This window comes from Pygocentrus nattereri, chromosome 12 (genome assembly GCF_015220715.1).
Source record: "Pygocentrus nattereri isolate fPygNat1 chromosome 12, fPygNat1.pri, whole genome shotgun sequence".
In the NCBI taxonomy this organism is placed as follows: domain Eukaryota; kingdom Metazoa; phylum Chordata; class Actinopteri; order Characiformes; family Serrasalmidae; genus Pygocentrus; species Pygocentrus nattereri.
This window is the reverse complement of record NC_051222.1, coordinates 23686030-23707557: the sequence shown is the minus strand read 5'-3', so window position 1 is coordinate 23707557 and position 21528 is coordinate 23686030. Positions and strand designations below refer to the sequence as shown.

General features: G+C 37.6%; 1 protein-coding gene across 2 annotated transcripts in view; it reads left to right on the top strand.

Annotated features, from left to right (window-relative positions):
* si:ch211-239f4.1 (EVI5-like protein) overlaps positions 1 to 21528 on the top strand; it is a 55436-nt gene that overhangs the window by 6497 nt on the left and 27411 nt on the right. For both annotated transcript variants that reach the window (XM_017699116.2, XM_017699115.2), the window contains exons 2-6: positions 14829 to 15218; positions 19386 to 19575; positions 20256 to 20480; positions 20838 to 20912; positions 21029 to 21154. In XM_017699116.2, coding sequence (XP_017554605.1) covers positions 14977 to 15218; positions 19386 to 19575; positions 20256 to 20480; positions 20838 to 20912; positions 21029 to 21154 — 858 coding nt within the window. In that variant the 5' untranslated portion in view covers positions 14829 to 14976. The remainder of the gene's footprint in view (positions 1 to 14828; positions 15219 to 19385; positions 19576 to 20255; positions 20481 to 20837; positions 20913 to 21028; positions 21155 to 21528) is intronic.

Below are 21528 nucleotides of genomic sequence, written 5' to 3'. Positions count from 1 at the left end.
AAATAGCAAAAAAACAAGACCCAAGTCCAACACATTATACCAAAAAATGCCAAACATGCAGGGTCATATTAGTCTTACAGGCCTGGCTTGCTTTGTAACAAGAATCTGTGGGGCAACCATGAGGGAATTTGGGCTAAATGTGAGTGAGAATGTAGACTCATTGGGGTGGGAGTTTCCAATACAGAGCCTTGTAAAAAGGCAGATCTCAAAGTAGGAGTGATAGTGCGCTTAGAAACAAGCCTGTGGTTAGTGCCGTGTAAGGTAAGGTAATGTAGCATTTCCCCTCCAGGAAAACCCAAGAGCCACAGAATGGCATGACTGTCCAAGTGTAGGCCTTATTACTGGGAGATTGTGATTCCATCCATGGCCAGAAATCTACATCCAAACTGATCTACATGGGTAGGATGGTCCTCCCTCCAGCCCATCCAACTGTTCAGTTGAACCAGGGTACACTTTACGCCAGTGATAAAAGTTGATAATGAGTTTGGAGCATGTCTGTCAGTTCATTCATCATGGAATTTTCACACAATATAAAGGGCAGCTGCTGTGCTCAAATGATGTAGAACAATTAAAATGGAAAAAAAAGTACATATTTGTTTCATTTGTTTTATGAAACTGCATTATGTACACCAAAAAGAACACAGACTGAAAGAATGAGTGGACGGGTTTTATAGGGGGAGGCTGTGGGCAGAGTTTGTGACTGATTTTGCTGCAGTCAGCACCAAAATTACATTTTTATCTTTATTGAAACCCAGCTAAGTATTCTCGTCACAGCATCACATCTGTTTCAATGAGATCTACACTTACACTTGAATGCAAGAAATGCTGACAAATACCAAAAGGATGTAAATATGTAAATGTAGTAGTCTATGTGATCATTGTTGTCACCGTTGGGCCAACATTTTTACATCCCTTTGTATATATAGCTTATGGAACTTTGGTCTTTTGCTAGTTTATGTTCTCAGTAGTTGGTAAGACATTTGTTTTGACAATTTGAGGGTTCATTGCGTCTAGCTTTGGATGTTAAAAAAAAAACTTATATTTAGCTAAAACCGACTGAACTGGTTATCTCTCCATCCTAGAGCTTTACATACCAAACAGTTTAGAAAGTATGTAGAGTCACAGAGTTTTATGTATCATGCAAATTGATTGTTAACGTTGAGCATCTTGCATTCCTATAAAAAGACATGTTCATGACCACATATGCATGTTGTTCAGTTGGAACTGTTTTGTAGAAGAGTGCATGTGTGAATTACAGCAAGAGCTGTAAACTAGTGAAGGCCACTAAAGCAAAAATGTGTAGAAAAAAAAAACATAAATTTGTCTCTCTCTTCTAGAGAGCATGTTCAAGAGCCACCGCAGCTAGGTTCTGAAATTCAGACCATAAATCTGGGTGCATACATAGCTCAAAATGAAACTCAGATGTCTATATTATACAGTAGAGCTAAAGAATATGGATAAAAATGCTAGTTTTTTGGCTACATATGATGTGACTGCATTATGCCTTCCAACTGTGCATGTGGGAATTGTGGATGGATTCCAGTATTTTTCACATACATAATTGGCATTGACGATGCTGATATATAAACATGTGGACACTGGGATGTCATCTACATAGATTTGAATCAGAAAAAAGCCTGTAGGGTTACAAATGCAGTAAAATGAATAAAGTGCAGACATTTTAGCACAGTAGCCCATCGTCACCCAAACATGCTGCTCTTCTGGAGTACAATAATTACATCATCAAACGTGGGTTTAAAACATTGATCATATAATTCTGATATTACTGTGCATGTAATATTTTAAGACATATTAGAGAATCAGTAATATTACATGGGCAAGGATTGGCCTGCATTATTATACCCAAAATAATAGTTATTTGTGTTGGATTTCATGGCTACCTTGATTGAAAACACCCCTAGAAACACTCACATCTGAAACCACTCACAGTACACAGTAAAAATCATTGTGGTTGGTTAGAGATTGTTTAGAGCTTTCTGTTGTGTCAGTACTACAAGGCCAATATAGTGAGAACAATTAGTAAACAAAATAAGTGCATCTTTCAGCTGGGCATGGCTGGTCTACATCCTTCCTTCACTTGCCATTATTGATGCTCCGCCAATTATTCAGTTATCTGCTATTTAAAAATACTTCCCCATTCACTAAGCTCTTCAAAGTGTGCTTAATGCAGCCCGTTTAGTTGTGGAGGCCTTCAGATCTGCTTGTCCCTCATTGAAGCTATTGTGTATTAATGTAGTCAATGAGGAACATATTCTGTTCAGACAGGACGGTGTAGCAATTAACCCCTAGTTTGTGTCTGTGTTTGTATGTGTGCAATGCCGTGTAAGAGAGAGCTTTATAAACAAGGTTGTGTACATCCATACACAGTACACCGGAAACGACCTTTTGTTCAGTGTCTTTAAGAGATGGAGAAAATAGCCCTTTAATGGTGTATAGGGTGATCACCGGGTCCAGAAGATGCTGTGGAGTCAGCAACAGTAGTGAGTCATTCAAGAATGAGATCAGACATCCTGAGTTCCGTGATGTCATTCAGTGTCATTTATGGATACAGGAGATTTAAGAGTTCTTAGAACCGTAATGTAAGCAGTTCTATCATTTATTAAATCTTATTCAAAGGACTGTGAATTTTAAAGTGCACGCATTGGCCGCAAAAAAAAAAAACTACAAAAACCTCTGACCTTTAAATCATGATATCAGGCTTTACAGGGTGACTTGCAGCAGCACACAGATGACATATTTTTTCTCTTGACTCAGTAATGCTACTTCTTTTAATTTGATCAAAAACCTTACATAGTGCAGCTTTAAAATAACAATAAAATATAAATATAAATAAAAGGATCGTTAACCTGTAATAAAATGTATGAAGTTTAAAATATGAAGTTAACCTATAAGCTTCTATATAAGCATTGTTGTTATAATGCTGTTAATAACCATAATAGGTTTAGTATTTTATTAAAGAAAGTGATAAAAGAAATGAGACAAACATGATTTTTTTTCTGTGCATCTTTTTCCGAAAGCTGCAACCAGTGTTTCAATGCAGTATCGGTTGCACTATTTGTTGAATACTCCAAAAGAGCAGAATGTGTAGGTGATGCTTATTGTAAGTTGACTGCGAAATTATTTCTGTACATCCCGGGTCACACAAAGCAATTCAGAAACAAAGATGCACACAGTACATTCCATTATCCACTAGTTAGCCATTCTTTTTTTCAATATCCATACATCTGTAATTTATACTTCTTTGTATTTACTATAAATGTTAGTTTATATTTGTTATGTTTATGCTAATCCTCATCTCTTCATCTGTTATAGTTTTCATCCTTTGGATTCCAAATGGATCTAAGCTTTGTGCAAAATTATGGGGCACCAGAAAGGGGGGAACTGAATCTAGCTTAGTAGACCACAATAACATCATGCCAAAGAAGAATAAATGGTGCAACAAGCACTTGTTTAAATAGCTTTTACCATTAACACTAGTGTTTACAGAAATATCAGAGAAACTGAAAAACTGAAATTTGCTGTCATGGTTCAGGAAACTGACAAAATAATTACTACTGACTACCAACCTTTAACAAGTTAAGGAGGCCTCTTCTGTGTTTTTATTTCCATTGATCTGTCTCTTCCTCTGTATATTTAGGTTACATTTAGTCTCAAATAAATCTAATATAGATAGTCAAGCTATGTAGTTAGTACAGTGTCCCCATGGAATGTTCCACCTTTTTCCATATCAGCACTAAGAGCACTCCAGGCAGCATTTCTTTCTATAAAAATACACCTTGTTTGAATGCAGCCTTACTCATATGTACTATATCAGTAGTGGCATCATAATAGACATTTGCCTCGGACATGTTTGAGAGTGTTTACAGGATATCATTGTTCGATCGTGCCCCCTAGCCATCACTGATCACAATAGTATTATGGGGGCATCAAGTTAAGCAAGCAAGAGCTGCTTTCCAAATAAAAAGTACATGGAGCCTCTTTCCTGCTCCACAGGCACATTAAGTGAACACTTTTTCAGTGTGCATAGTAAAAAGGAAATATGAATACTCACCAAGAGGTTGCCTCAAACTCTAACCGCTTCCCTAACCCTAACCTCTGATCCTCTTCATTGCTGTTGAGCATCTTCTTTCAATACTCTGTTTCAGCTCCACACACAGTGTGGTAACACCACAGAGAAGCCAGCTGAAACCTTTTTTTTTTTTGCTCTAAAACTTATAAGCTCATTTTTCTTGTTAAAGCTACACTATGTAAGTTTTGGAGACCTCTCATGTGGATGTGTGAAATTGCATGCAGTGTGCAGAGGACCATTTTCTAACGTTGGTTGTGTTTCAGACCCCTCCAAGCTGAACAATCTAATGACTGTGAGCATAATAAAAGAGCATTCAAAGAGCACTCAGACAAAATGTGTCTTTCAAGAATGTAAATGAAGTATCTACTATTGTCATCATATCCATGTCAGTATGATTTTGATTTTGCATTGAGACCTGAATACTGTATACCGGGCCTTCTTTTTGAGCCTGTGCGTGTGACATTTCTAAGAAGAGATGTTTGACGTGGTCTGAAAAAAATCCACAAAAACCTCTGACCTTTAAATCATGATATCAGGCTTTACAGGGTGACTTGCAGCAGCACACAGATGACATTTTTCTCTTGACTCAGTAATGCTCCTTCTTTTAATTTTAACAAAAACCTTACATAGTGCAGCTTTAAAATAACAATAAAATAGAAATATAAATAAAAGGATCGTTAACCTGTAATAAAATGTATGAAGTTTAAAATATGAAGTTAACCTATAAGCTTCCATATAAGCATTGTTGTTATAATGCTGTTAATAACCATAATAGGTTTAGTCTTTTATTAAAGAAAGTGATAAAAGAAATGAGACAAACATGATTTTTTTCTGTGCATCTTTTTCTGAAAGCTGCAACCAGTGTTTCAATGCAGTATCGGTTGCACTATTTGTTGAATACTCCAAAAGAGCAGAACGTGTAGGTGACGCAGGACTTCTGTGCTAAAATATCTGCATCTTATTCGTTATACTGGACTTGTAACCCTACAGAAATAAATGTTGTTTGTCTCAGTTGTAATTCTAATTCCGATTATATTACTCCCAATTTTTACATTTAACACGTTTATGTATCGCCATTAGCAGATATGGACATTAAAATTCAGCATTGGTCCACAATTTGTGTATCAGTGCATCCTAAGATGTGATGTTTTTAATAGTTGTCTTGTTGCGAATTAAATTTTAATTGTAAATTAAATTTATTTCTGTGATTTCATGCCATTGTAAAACAGCACAATAGCTCAGTGTAGAGACGAGTTGAGATTTGGGGTTTTATGCAGAGAAGGTTAAATAAGTTTGATGAATAAGGTGCTGAAAGCTACAATAACTGTGCCTGTGCTGTTCAGTCTCACCAGCCTGAAAGCGAAAGAGATGCGACGAGGCATGTACACACAATGCTATTATTGTGACTAGAAACCGAGGTACACTTTCACACACATGCACACACCCTGTGCCATCTCCCAGTGCCCTAGGCTCTCTCCCTCACAACAGCCCTGCGCTCTCTCTCTCTCTCTCTCTCTCTCTCTCTCTCTCTCTCTCTGCCTATTCTCTCTGACCCTCAGTCTTCTTCTGTCTGGACATTTTTGTCTCATTGTCTTCAAAAAGAGGAATCAGCAGTCATTCGCATTGAAGTCATGTTACCTCACTCTTGTATCATTTACTTGGGCAGCTTTAAACGTTCCACCACCTGGGAGTTCTGATCTTTGAGCAGCTGTACACAGACACAGTGGAAAAAAAGACGGTCCGATCTCATTTGTATTCATTGTGAATTACTCCTTTATGACTCATAACTGGATGTAAGGATTGTTAGACTAGTGCTGTCCCAAGGTCAGTTCAGTTGATCTTTTACAGGACAATGAATTATAAACAGGAAAGAGACCAAGAACCCTGATCCTGGACCTGTCATTATACTCTGCAGGAGCCCAAACATAAAGCTCAGTGTGTTTGAGTTGAGTCATAACTTTAATTGGTGCATTTGGATGACATTCAAAACTGTGTGCTGGACTGACCTTAACAATCCGCTGTAACACTCAGCTTCTGTCATATAGCCATTTACAGTTGCGTTTCTGGATATTTGAATCTGGCGGTGGAAAATACAATGATATTTTGCCAGTATAATGATAAGTTTTGCTATCATGATCAAATATATGCTTCTCTGTAAGGATTCTTTTTTTAGCACATAGTTATTAGCCTATTTATATATTACAATATATTATATATTACTGGGTATGAGCTAGGAAATGAGTGTATTTAGCTCTGTATGTTACTATTAGAAATTGTCATGTTGACTGAATGTACTATTAGAGAGATATGGGATGAAGTACCCCATGCTCATATTGCAGCTCTGTTTTGAAGAGCTTATGACCAATTGTAGTTTGCTGCTATTGTATTGGTTTATGTCAGCACATATTAGCACAATGTTTTTGTAAGAACTATCACAAATGTAACATTCTGACCACAAGATTCATTGGATTGGCAGCTTGAGTGACCACAGCAAGTGTTTATATACTGTAAGTATTAGTTTATATGCAAATGTGACATTAGAAAGATGTTGTGCCTCGTGTTCAGGTTGTAGCAGCAGCGCTGCATTCTCTCTGTATTCTCAGTGAGTATTCTCTGTAGAGATTAGGGCTAATTTCATTGTGCTTTCTTGTTGCAGTGCACTAGTCGGCCAAGGTTGTGTGTGTGTGTGTGTGTGTGTGTGTGTGGGGATTGGACTCATGTGCTTGTTAATGGTTCTTTTGATTGGGCTGCCTTCTCTTAATGAATACAACCCTTGTCTGAGTTGTGTGTTTTCTCTGTTTAAACGTTTTTTTGTCTCTGTGGTTTATTTCTTGCCATGAGTTATTTTTCAGCTTCTTCTTACCACCCCTGTGTGCTGCAGGCAAATCTGTGGTGTGCAAATGTATGAGCTCCTACCTTGCTTTTGTTTTCTCGCTCTCTGTGTATTCTGCTTTGTTGTGTGATTACCCTACTCCCATCTGTGGTAGGGAACAATGCAAATTTGCTATGTGTGCATGATGAGTGTGTGCATCGTTTTTACTAACGGAAGCCCCATTTAAAGGAGTTAAAACTGCATTTTCCTTGCTGGGTCACATATATGTTACTTGTTATTGTATCTACCATGAGATATTTAGTTTATAGTTGTGAGGTGTGAATTGTCTGCCTTTTTGGTGTATTTTCCTTTTACTGTGACCCTGCGACTGCAGGCTTGTCTCCCATCCCGTTTAAATAACCGCGTCCTCTTACCCAGCCTTCATACATCTCTGATGCACAAGATAGTGTTAAACAACAAAATAATGTCACAAATCACAAACATTATGGGATCATTATCTGTCATTACTAGGCGAAGTTGGGAATATAGCTAAGATAACAGCCTCCAGTAATATTAGGAGACAGGCTATGAGTTTATATCTTTACTGAAGAAGTCAAAATCCAGAGTAAAGATTGTTCTTTGAATGTCTGTTGCAAACTTAAAATGTTTGTGTTTGAGCTATAGAACTGCGATAGAATGTAAATATTCACCATCACTAGCTTAGTGCTAACACGATCTTGAAAACCCCAATCAAAGTGGAAATGAGCAGTGGTAAGTGGACAATAAGAAAAGCTACTTACAAAGCAAAACGTTTCTGCAATAAACATCACTTTCTAAAGACACTCTACCATCCTCTGCACCACCCTTTGTTGAGCTCCTAAGCTCCTCCAGACACTCAAGGAGAGGAGTGGTTATTAGTATGGGATGCATCAATATCATTTTATTTAGACTGAGTACATGTTTTTTAGTACTTGTCAATACCAATACCATAATCAGAAACCCTACTTTAACTTATACATAATTAAGTAGATATTCGTGTAAATAATGTTAAATGATGTGCATTAGCTTGTTATGTTACATTAATTACTTTGCTACAGTGGAGAAGAGCTGGATTCATTCCATGTCACAAAAGCACATCTGTACTTAAAGTATATTATCTGTCTTTTTCAATAATAGTCGCTGTAGCACAGTGACAGCAGGAATCACATGAATCTGATGAGTTCACTTGTTGAGTTTACATCTTGTTGGATTGTCTGGTTGAGCCATAGTCTTCCAATGCCAGACGTACACTCTCAGAAATAAAGGCATGAAACTTTCTCTGGGGCAGTGCCCCTTTGGTCTCTGGGGGTACATCTCAGTATCTTTAGTCAGGGAACATAACTGTATCATAATCCATTGAAATTGACTCCAAAATTGACTCTAAATCGAATATAAATTCGATTTATATGCTATACATGAAATGCAGCCTTTACAGAGGCTCTGTCTATGGACACATCACTAAAGCTGTTTCATTCAATATAACATGCTGTGATTACACAGATATCTTGAATCACAGAAGTATTTATCTGGAACTGTGATTGGTCAACTGTGATACAACACAGAGGTTAGAGGAGCTCATTTTAGTCTTTTGCAATATTAGTATTACAAAGAAGTAACTCTACAGTACTGATGAATAAACAATACACCCAGGTGTATATTGTCATCCAGACATATTTCAGCCTGGCTTTTTTTAATAGTCTCCAGGTGTCCTGCAATTAAAAGTTCCTCGGTACAGTGCTGTGCTGAATGAATCCAGATTGGAGCTTGCACTCTCTGTGTTAAACAGTCCCCTTTGACAAGACACACTCACATGCACAGCCCTCCATACATAATTCAGCACTCTGCAGCTGTGTGTGTGTGTGTGTGTGTGTGTGTGTGTGTGTGTGTGTGTGTGTGTGTGTGTGTGTGTGTGTGTGTTTGTGTGCACACGTGTGTGAGTTAGGGCTTGCCAAAATTGACAGAATACCATAGTATGAATATATCGCTACATAGTGCAACTGTTATGTGCTTTGTAATTATTAAACCATATTAATAAATCCTTTGGTGACCTGGTTACAAGGCCAAAATTTTGTACTCATATCGGTCAACAAATAAATTTATCCAAACACCCAATTATGGTTGGTCAGGTTGCTGTCAGCACACTTACTGGTTTGTTTAAGTACTTATTAATGTATTAATAATCCCTCAAGGTTCAGTTTTAGAGCCTTTGCTTTTCTCTTTTACATGTTACCCCCTACATGACGTCATTAGGAAACAAAATGTCAATTTTCTTAGCTCTGCTGATGACACGCAATTATAAATTTGAATGCTTTCTGAAAATCAAGACTTTTTTGACAGGCTTACCAGCTGTGTGTCATATATTTCTCAGTGGATGTCACAAAATGCTACAACTAAATACTGATCCTTGGTACTAAGACGCAGAGAAAGCTGCTTTATGAGAAGCTCAGATTTCTAGCTTCATATACCAAAACTGAAGTGATCTAGACTCTGAGCTGAACATGTCACGGTTGGCTCCTCCCACTCCTCCATGTGCTTTTCTGTTTACTTTTTATCGTCCATGTGCTTCTTTGTTTGGTTTCCTCCCGTTCTGCCCCTTGTTTCTTGTCTCCACCCTTGATTGTTTCCACCTGTTTTCCACCTGTGTCTTGTGAACCCTCGTTAGCCCTCTTGTATTTAAGCGCTGTGTTTTCCTTAGTCTAGTGCTGGTCTTTGTTTGATCGTGTTTGATGTTTATGCTTGTAAACCTGTTTGATCATTCTGATCGTTTGATGTTTGTTTGGTTTGAAGTATTTGGATTTTTGTGTTCTGTGATTATCTCGTTATGTCTTTCCCTCCATTTCTCCATGTTGGCTCGTTAAAGCTGGACTGTCTTGACCCTGATTTTGGATTTGCCCATAATAAATCTCGCTTGTCTCCACACATGCGTGTGCCTCAACATCGCTCCCCATCGTTACAATTCAGTCTTTTCTGTCTCAGAGTAACTTGTTTGTGCGTTTGTTATAAGCAGAGTTGATTACGCTCTTTTTACTGGACTTCAGAAGAAAACAATACATCTCTTACAACTCGTACAAAATGCAGCAGCGTGCATCCTAAGAAAAAGAGAAGGACTGCACTGCCTGTCTTTGAGGATAGATTCTGTTCTGCTAATTGTTTTTAAGGTTCTAAATGATCATAAAGCACCCACTTACATTGCAGAGTGTCTGCCTGTTTATGTTCCAGCCTGTGATCTTAGATCAGCAGATAGTGGCCTTCTGCAAATACCTTCTGTAAAATACTGCAAACATGGAGAGGCCTCGTTCAGCTATTATGCTTACAAACTGTGGAACTCAATTCCACCTTTTAGTAGACCGTCAATCTCAGTGAATAAGACTTAAACTCGTATCTCTTTAACTTAACATTTAATTAAAACTCTGCGTCTCTTGGTATTTATCTCTTTAATTTGATTCTAAATTAAAACTAATGATTTTTTATATTACTGTCAAGCTGTCTTACCTGTCTAAAAGCACTTTGAGCTGCCACTCACATGAAAAGTGCTATATAAAGATTATTATTATTATTATTATCATTATTATTATATCCTTAGTGCAAAGGCTGATATTGTGATAGTGTTCCCTTTAGACTGTGGCATTATGTGCTGTAAAAATCAGAGACCACCATTCATTTATTTTATTTCCAGTCAACATGGTCCTAACATAGAAATCAGGAAAAAATATCTGTGTAGATTTCATGAAAAAAATGAAAGCAATTCTCCTCAGTTTTTTCCTAATGCTGAAAAAAACTATATATTTTTGACTGGAAAGTTAATTAAAGGCAGCAATCTCTGACTTCTGCATAGTGCAACCAAACGAATATCACATTAAAAATATCAAATTAAAAACAAGACTAGATAATATTGTGTGTTATTAAAATATAACAGTTCAGGAGCATGTACAGAATCATATTTACATCCATGTTGCATAATGAGAAATTAGTTTGGAACAAGAATAAATTAAACAGTTATCCTACTATTGATTTTAAAAGTTGTATTAACGTGCAGACAAAATTATTCGCTGAGTACTTATACAGTTTTTATATCACATATTTATGAATTTATGATATAAACATATATCATTTTGGCCTTCAAAATGTTATTGTGTTTTACCTTCATCTGGCACAACTTTGTTAATTAAAAGTATTTTAACATAAGAACACTGAGTTTAGAAGTCTTTTTCTAGAAATGTGCGTTCTATTACAGATGTCATATCAGTATGCTTAATGAGTGCAGACAAATCCAGTGTGCTATTCCAGTGAAGTTTCTCTCTCTCTGTGTCTCTCTCTGTCTCTCTCTCTCTGTCTCTCTCTCTCTCTCTCTCTCTCAAACACACACACACACACACACACATACACATCTACAGTGCTTCACTTATCAGAAAATGAGTTTTCATGGTTCGAGGTTTGGGTAATTGTCTCTCTGTCTCTCCCCTTGTAACAGTGAGACTGCAGGTGTTTACTGGAGGGAAAATAACTGAGGGAATAAACAATATATGAAGTCTTAATACAGATATACAGTACTTTGCCTCTGTAACAGGAAGAGAGGAAATTTGGTCCAGTAGCTCAGAAAAAGCTCTCTGAGTGCTTGTTACATCAAATGTGCTGGTTCCCTTATTAAAATATTTTGAATGTAGCAGGTGTTATTATTGTAGCAGTTGTTTTCTTGCCTTCGCCTCAACCCTTAATTATTGTTGTTTCTTAGGTTGCAGGTCAGCAGTTTCTGATTGTCTGTTTGTGTCTGTGTGTGTTTAGAGTGTTATGATAAGTTAATGATGCATTGTTTAAAAGGCTCATCTTCAGTGGAATTAAAAACAGTTTAAATTAGTTCATGAGAAATATGACATTAGAATATCGTTATTGTGATCAATTACATGGGTACTTAGAGTATCTCATCTGTCCTACTATAACACTGAACAACTACATATATTATTAAAAAAAAAAAGTAGAACCTGTGAACTAAAACATCCGTACATACTGCAACGTTTAAGCAGATTCAAGTTACAACCACCTGATTGGATGTCAGCCCATATATCATTCTCTTATTCATTCATTTGCACCAACTGTTTGATTTTTCCTCCTGTTCTTACCTAAATAGATTATTATTGCACACATTGAATTAATCAGTATTTTTAATACTTTTTAAAAAGTGATGCTGCTCTTTTGCTGGTGCATTTTGAACATTTCAATGAAATTGCATTCTACATTTTGATACACATACCTATGTCTATACCCACCTGTACATATAACATGAAAATGTCCTCAGGTGTTATGATGCTATTCTTCATTTTATATCCTCCACCTTTAGGGTGTGTTTACTAAGGATGCATGTGGATACACGAGTACTCTATTAATGGTTCAAAATGCCAGCATTCGAATGCTGGAATCACTATTCAGGTATTTGTTACATTTCTTCATGGGACGACAGAGAAAATATACAGACCAACAACTCAGTACAACATTAATTTTACATTTAAAATGGACTTTAAAATGTTAGTGTTTGTTATATTTGTAAGTGAATATATTATAGTTTAGTTTGTGCTATGAAACAGGAGTGCCTGAATGTGAGCGCATTGCCAAGGGTGCAGCTGAGAAGCGGACACTACATGGCTGGTTCCTTCTAGGCTTTTTAGCTAACTAGGCTAAGTACAGTAGCTGATGTTACCTCAACCCAGAAAACAGTGACTTTGTGTAGAAGATGATGAGTCCTCATCTACATACAACACTGCATCAGTTAGTGTTTGCTCATTAGCCCCTCTGAAGAGGCAGCTTCCATTATTCATTAATAATGGCAGCTTCCATTATTCAGCCTACCTATTTCCTATGGCTATTTATGAATAATAAAACGTTTTTATGTTTTCTCCTCCATTGCTGTCATCTAAAAACTAACCCTAGAGCCCTACACATTTTTTCTTTTTGTTTCCATCCTTGCTGATATCCGTTCTGTAACTCTTACAACCACATATCCATTCATTAATTCTTACAACCAGATATCTGTTCATTAACTCTTACAAATAAATCAAAACAAGGCAGAACACACATACCTTTATTCCAGACCAAAGTAGGACATATTGTTGTATTTTCATTGTAGTTTGTATATAAACAAAACTTAAATGAATAGAAAGCCATAAAAGCTGTTTATCGGTGACAACAATTGGGATAATTTTAGGGGTCAATCAATACTTATTGTTAGCAATCAAGAACACCCATAACTGATATTTGGGGCCGAGATTCATTTACCATAAACTTGATCTTGTCACGGTTGGCTCCTCCCAGTCCTGTCCATGTGCTCATGTTTTGGTCTTGTAACTCCGCCCCTGATTGTTATCACCTGTCCCTCATTGTTCCGTGTATTTAAGCCCTGTGTTTGCCCCTTCCGTTTGCCAGTCTTTGTACCTTTGTATCGTGTCTTTGTACCTGGTCTTTGGTTGTGTTGATTCTAGTCTTTGTTATGTCTTACCCCAACTCTGTACGTGTCGGCTCATTGACCCTGGACTGTTCTGACCACGACCCTGGATTTGCCCGTAATAAATCTCGCTTATCTCAGCGTGTGCGTCCGCCTCCTCGCTCCCCCTTACAGATCTATGTAGTTTAAAAATTTTGCAAGAATGTACACTAAATTAATATTCGAACATCATAAAAACTTTACACAGTATAGGCTGCAAAAAACATTCTAAAGTCATTTTTAAATGGATAAAAATAAATACCTTAAATTGCTCTTGATCATCTTTAAAAAATATATTTCTTAAATGATACATATAAGAAAGATGGAACTCAAAAAGGAGCTCAAAATTCTAAATAAAAAAAAAACAAATATACATTTACACAACCTTCATATATATATATATATATATATATATGTGTGTGTGTGTGTGTGTGTGTGTGTGTGTGTGTGTGTGTGTGCGTCACTGACATAGTGTTGAAAGGGCACAAATCGGGCAGAGCTTACCTTTTTAGTATGTGGGTACAAGTGAGACATAGAAATCTGTGTAAAGCCTACACTATATATATATATATATATATATATATATATATATATATATATATATATATATATATACAGTAAACATCGGAGTAAAACTTTTCACAGTAAACAAAAAAGAAGCTCTGCTAGACGTACACGTAATTTGGAAGAGTTCAAACTACAACACAAGCAGTTTGGGTCATGTTTGTTTGGCATGACTGGGCGCACTGAACTTTTTTGCTCAAGTTCAAGTGCCAAGTAATCAGAAAAATGCTGAATATCAGCTCCAGTCATCAATGGTGCTGATAATCCAAACATTTGGAACTGTGCTCTTCTCTGGCCTAACAGGGCTTGTTGGTTTTATCAGACTTGTGATATTCTAAGGCTGTAAGCCACCAGAGGCTGTGCATTAGCGTAGTTTCCCCATGACATCAAAATCAAAGTAATGCACTGCCTTGAGTGGCTTACTGCTTTTATAGAAGAAAAATAAATTGCCCCCCCCACCACCACCACCACCACCTCAAGGGGCTCAGGGGGTCTCAGTCTGCTTTTTGGTGCACAACAAGGTTTTAATGGCAGCGTTCCTAGTTGTTCAGATGAACTGCACTAACATAACATAACTAACATTGCCTTACATAATAGTTTCATAGTAATAATTTATTGTAGTTACTAGGGGTGGGTAATATGGCAAAAATGTAATATCACAATACTTCAAGACAGTTTCACAGTATTAGCAGTATCACAAAAGAACCATTAATGCCAAAAATACCACAAAAAGCTAGTGTTTATGGGCATGAAGAAGTCTAAAATTGGATCTACAATATATAGTCAAACCATCTTTCATTGACGTAATATGAAATCCAGTCTAAAATTTGACTCTCTTCTCTCCTTTACAGACTAAGCCGTCCTTGATATACGCCTTTCCCCTTAAGGTGGCCTGCTTCTGTCTCTGGATCAAGCACGTGTAAGCCACGGCATTACACCGCCAGAAACCCAGTCTGACCTTGACCTTGTACCTGGACCATTACCCTGGGCTTGGTGGTCATGTCTAGCCCCAGCAGTAGTCCAGAGAGAGATGGGGGAATGGTGGGCTCAGTGCAGCTGGAGAATCTTTCCTCGCCTGCAGGTCTAGAGGCTGACCCCCCCTCTGTAGGAAGCCCTGTGCTCAGTCCAGACTCCAGTTCCCATGATGCCGCACTCTCTGCACCAGCGGCCTCGCCAGCTGACTCAGAAAATCTTAGCCCAGATGAGCTGGAGCTGCTGGCTAAGCTGGAGGAACAGAATAGGTATGCGTGTTAAACACACACACACACACACACACACACACACACACACACACACACACACACACACACATACCTGTACACACTCACAGTACTGTGCAAAATCTACGTAAAAAGTATGATTATTGGGATTCTACAACAGACTCTATAACAGTGGTGTAACAATTCATTAATTTTCTCAATGCATTGTTTGTATTTCTCATGATGCAACTGCCTTGATTGTAAAAATAGAATGTTGAATTTCGATTGATCAGAAATTCATTTTTAAATGCTATAAATGTAATTAATTGTTAATTGTAATTTATTTTAAAAAACAAACTTGTTTAACTGCATGATTTTCTCCTCCAACTTCACCTTTTATCACGATTGTTTCACAAAGAGTTGGTAAGTTAACCATAGACTTGAATGATGGAAGAAACGCTAAGAAAGATATTTGCAAACCAAAGGCATTGATCACTGAAAATGAACCAAGCAACAGCTACCTATTTCAGTTTTAAATGAAATGGATCATATTTTGACAGGCCAGCACTACAGATGTATATGTTCTATACAGTAGTTGGATACAACTACTCTATATAGTAGTTGGACACTGCTCTAGAATGCGGTTCTAGAATGTTCTCTCTCATACTCTGAATGTTGTAAAAAGCTCCCCCCTCATTCGCACTGCTCTAGAACGCTCTCCTGACATTCACATTGTTCTAAAATGTTGTTGCCTCATTCACACTGTTCTTGAATTCCTTCCCCTCTTTCACACCGTTCTACAGTGCTCTTTCCCAATTTACGCTGGTTTATCAATCTTTTTCCAAACATTGGTCTTCCAGTATTAGAATATTGGTGTCTGTTGGGTTGGTGTGTTCTTGCCTTTATATCACCTGATAAAATTATGTTTAAAGCAGTTTATCTGTGCAGTAAGCATTCATTTGCTTAGAAAAACACTATCAGTAGAATAAACTTTTATTCTATTATTTGTGAATTTATGTATCTCAGTTTTTTATTAGATATTTCCACAGCTCTCCTCATAGCACAATATCTGTAGGTGCAGTCAAATGGCTGATTCAACTAGTCAACACTTCGTGTATGTCTGAGGATGTGTTGTGATTTTGAAGTCCCCCATTAGAATCTGGACAAGTTTTTATCTAAAGTACATCCCCCCTGGTTCAATTGAGTTTAGAAGTTAACAATTAGTAGAAAAAGGAATATTGCTACATATATGCAGCATGTAAGCTAACACTTCACTAACACTTCAGTGCATTAAATGACATCATAAGATAGATCTTACCAAAATTGGTTGACCCAATGATGACGCTTAAATGTGCAGAAGTGTTAGCTAGCTTGTAGTGTGTACATATTTGTACCTCAACCGCTAAATGGCCTCGTAATTCACAGGACTTCGTGATATCCAGAGGGGAAATGTTTTTATGAAAAAATGTATTAGCTTCAGAACTTTGTTGTTTACCACAGGGGCTTTTTTCTCATAGACAAAAATAGTTGACCTGGTGTTCTTCTTTGGGCATGTCGCCAACTGCAAAATAATGCACCACCTCAGAGGTCTGTTATGTGAAATTGTGTGCTGGTGGTGGATTTGAACAAATCCATGCAATGGCTGAAGCTGCATCCAGGAGGAGGAGAAACAAAGTCATGTTCTTCTAAGTAGCCCATTAACTTTATTGAAAACAACACATTTTATTCTAATATCATAAGTTTTTACAAGCAACCACACACTCACTACCTATGTACATAGTTTTGAAGAGTTTTTGCAGGCCTAAGGCATTTTGCGCAGTACTGTATATGCTGAGAAACATGTTGTTTGCATATGTGGTTGTGTTTGTGTGCAGTACTGTGTAAAGTTCGGAAACTAATTCATTTCCAGCAAGTAATCAGTTATTAATTTCTCTGGAAATATTTCTGAGTAGATTAGATATAACATAATACACTTCCATTAAGGAAGGGAAAGGTCAAATGAAAATATGGGGAAAAAAACAGGAGTTTCCAAAAGTGGAGTTAGAAAAACATAACAAAAGTATTAAAAGATGTAGAGAAAATGAGACTTCTAACAATCTTGCTAGACTTAGTGGGCAACCAAAACTGTCACCATCAGTACTTAAACCTTTCATCCCAAAATCAAGCTCCACTCTCAAAAATCCACAGGTGTTTTTATCTTTCCTTCCACTGTGACAAGACAACTCAACACTATGGGTCTGGAAGGTTGTGTAGCTGTCAAGAAGCTGTCAGTGAGGAAAGGAAATCAAGCAGGGAAGCTGCTAGTGTTCTCAGAACAATGGACTGGCCTCCCCAGAGTCCAGACCTCAACATCACTGAATATATTTGGGATTTCTTATGAAATTGTAAGACTGAATTTCGGAGGTGTGGAGAAATATCGCTGCAGATTTCTTTGAAAAACTGAAAGCAAATATCCTGAAAAGATTGCAAGTTGGTATAAAGTCAAAATATGAATACTGAAAATTGATATTATATTTGGTCGTTAAATATGTTTTGTTGTTTTTTTCCCTGATGCTTTAAAAACAAAAGCTTGTGATTGAGGCTGTTTTAGTTTCATTTAGTGCATAAAGGCTGGTCTCTTTTGCACAATATGTAGTATTTCATGATCAAAATCTCCTCCCCCAGATGATTCACTAATGTCTAGAAACTCAACTCTGTGTGCTCGGCCACTCAAGTATGAAAGTACAGATAACTTTCATGAGTTTCTACCTGAATGCAAAACCCACAAAGTCCTGTTTGTGTGTGCATGAAAGAGAGAGATACACTGTACCGTATGTGAGTCCAGCCCACTGCACTTTCTTCATATACCAGTCGATATGTAATGAGCTCTTATTATCAACAGCTTGTGGTTATTGACTGGCACCTGAAAAAGAAACTGTTAACATGTGGTGTTCAGAGATTAATAAGCTTTCTCTTGTGATCATACTATCTGATACTTTCACACGCTCAGGTCCAAATGTTATGCTCATATGCGTTGTACACAGACTAGAGATATAGAGATGTCCATGCAAAAGCCTGCATACAGGAAATGGGAAAACGTCATACATCTTCAGAGAATTCCAGTGTAGGATGCAGAAAGCAGCTTATTTTCATTGAATACTGTAAAGAGTTTCCTTAGGCAACATAATCAGTTTTAATTGTTGTGCAAAAGCGGCAATTGTAATTATAACCTACAAGTTTTAACTGGGGAATGGAGATTTATCCACCTCAGTCTAACAGACCTCATCCAAGACATCTGATCCAGGACTGTCCAGTGGCACCCCTCAGTTAGACCAATCAGAAGCAATTAAACGCCCGCCTGATGCATAGAGGACAACCATTACTAAATTGGCATACTACATTCTCGAGCCTGTAGTCAGAAAATTGTATATTCTGTTCTTCTTGGGCAAAAAACAGGTCTGGACCTTTAATTTAAAGAAAACAATAGCCATTTCAATCACATTCACAAATACTGGTCAGAGAAACCTAATTCATTCAGTCCTGTTGAGGTCAGATATTTAACCCCCTTTGCAGGACTTTGGATTTTCTAGCTTAGGGTCAACTGTTGTACTACTGACATAAATGTAGTACTATTAGAACTCAGTATGTTAACACATTAACACACTCAGTGATGTTGAGGTCAGGACTCCAGAGTGGACAGTTGTTCTGAGAACACAAGTAGTTTCTAGGATTTGCAGATGTTCTTTTTTGTCTGTTTCCTTTTCTCAGTAGCAGCTTCTTGACAGCTACATATCCTTTCAGACCCATAGCATTAAGTTATCATCTCACAGTGGAAGGATGGACAGAAACACTTATGGATTTTTTTCAGGTCCAAAGCAAGTAAAGTTTAATTTTGAGATGAAAGCTCTGAGCACTATTTATCTGATGGTGACACTTTTGGTTTACACTGTTGTTTGGAGTTCCATTTTCTCTATATCTTTTACCTTTATTTTTAACTTTTTTTCCTTTGACTTTTTCCTTCCTTATGCAAGTGCATTGTCTTAAAACTAATCTCCTCAGAAATATCTCCTGAGAAATAATTTACTTGTACGTACTGGCCGCTTGGACTGAAAATGAAATAAATAAAGGCCAGTCTTGCTTTTGCACAGTATTTACTTTTACCATAGTTACACATTATGCTAACAAATGAAACCATACTAAAAGTGCTGTCTGTTTTCGGCCACACTCCAGGCTACTAGAGGCTGATTCTAAGTCCATGCGCTCCATGAGCGGTTCCCGCAGAAACAGCGGTTCTTCGCTAGTGTCCAGCTCCTCTGCCTCCTCCAACCTATCCCACCTAGAAGAAGACACCTGGATCCTGTGGGGGCGCATTGTCAATGAGTGGGATGAGTGGAGGCGCAAGAAAGACAAACTGCTGAAGGTGGGGAGATGAGGAAGTGCAGATGGATAAACTTACGCCAAGGATGGTTGTTTTTTGTTAAATTGATCTAATCTTTACAGAACGCTGGTAAAAATAAAGTGATTTTTTTTGTTTGATGTCACTACATAAAAGATTAAAATGCTATGCTACTGAGCTGCACTGTATTGTTGTAGCTAATCAAAACTAGGCAGATTATAAAAGACAAATATGAATTTACACAACAAAGCAATCAGTATTGTTAAAATCATGCTAAATCTGAGGTCTCTAACCCTGGTGCTAAAGAGCTACTGTCCTGCTGAGCCTAGTTCCAACCACAGTTTGCCACATCTGCTCTAGCTCAATTTATCAGTGCTGAAGCTGATAAATGTAACAAAGCAGGACCCACAAAGACTTCATCCAAAAATGCTGATGATGCTAATAGAGAATGGAACCTTATTGGAGGTCATTTAGCACCGTGCAGATGAATCCATGTCAGCAGGTTCCTACTGGCTGGTTTCTACATTCTACAGTCCCACAAATACAGCATTTCACCAAAAAACACCAACTTTTAAAGTCCTGTTTTAGAAGAAAACACATTGAAGTGAAAAGCCAAAAGCAGTTTGCCAAATGTCTTGAGTATGAAAACATACATGAACCTTTACACATTTGACCTTTGTGTTCCTGTCATTTCCTTCATATAGGAGCTGATCAGGAAAGGCATTCCGCATCACTTCCGGGCAATTGTGTGGCAGCTGCTGGGCAATGCCACTGACATGCCGGTGAAGAACCAGTATTCTGAGCTGCTGAAGATGTCCTCGCCCTGCGAGAAACTTATACGCAGAGACATCGCCCGCACCTACCCCGAGCACGACTTCTTCAAGGGTCAGGACAGTCTGGGCCAGGAGGTCCTCTTTAATGTCATGAAGGTGAGAGAGAGAAAGAGAGACGTTAATCAAACATGAAATGAGCATAAATCCAAAACAAGATTTCAGCGTACACTATTTGTTGTCTTGTTCGTATTTTCAAGGGGGTTCTTCAAGAAGTATTTCAGTGCATGATGAAATCTTAAATTTCCCCCCACGTTGATCTAATTCAGCTTTATATTTTTTAAATTCACTGAATAATGTGACTATTTACACAGGTATAGCAGAATATAAACCATAAAAACAGCACACCAACACAAAGTTTGAAAATAAGCCAAACATTTCATTTGTGTTTTATTTATAAAATGGTCAAATACTTTTCATAAATGTTGGAACTGGTTATATGTCTGTGTATCACAGGCGTACTCCCTAGTGGATCGTGAGGTGGGATACTGTCAGGGCAGTGCTTTCATTGTTGGACTGCTTCTAATGCAGGTGAATTCGGTCATTTTCTGTAATCCATAACACAGAACCTTTCACATTTTCTACGTCAACATAAATAATACACTTCTTAAACAGTTTTTTCTCCTCTCCTTCATGTATGCGTGTAGATGCCAGAGGAGGAAGCATTCTGTGTGTTTGTGCGGCTGATGCAGGAGTACAGGCTCAGAGAGCTCTTCAAACCCAGCATGGCAGAGCTGGGCCTCTGCATATATCAGTTTGAGTACCTGCTGCAGGTAACACCGCTGATTAGACATAGAAATTCTTTATCTCCTGAGGACTTGGGAAATCATTCACTCCATCATGAAATACTGGATTCTACCAAATTTTGATTTTGGTGTGATTAAAGAGGAATTTGGGGCATAATAAAAAATGTAATCATTGCTAGATCGGTCATAAACATCCCTACTCACCTCCTACAGTGATGACACAATAGTATTGAGAGCGAGATTTTTTTTTTTACTTTAAGGTATAGGATCACCGCCCCCCCCTTCTGGTATGACGTATTTTGAAGGTGGTGAGGAATTCAAAAAAATAAAAAACGACAAGTTCTTTGTAATTTGTTTGTGCTAGCTGGTCTAATGCAGAAGGAAGCCAGATAGCTACTGTT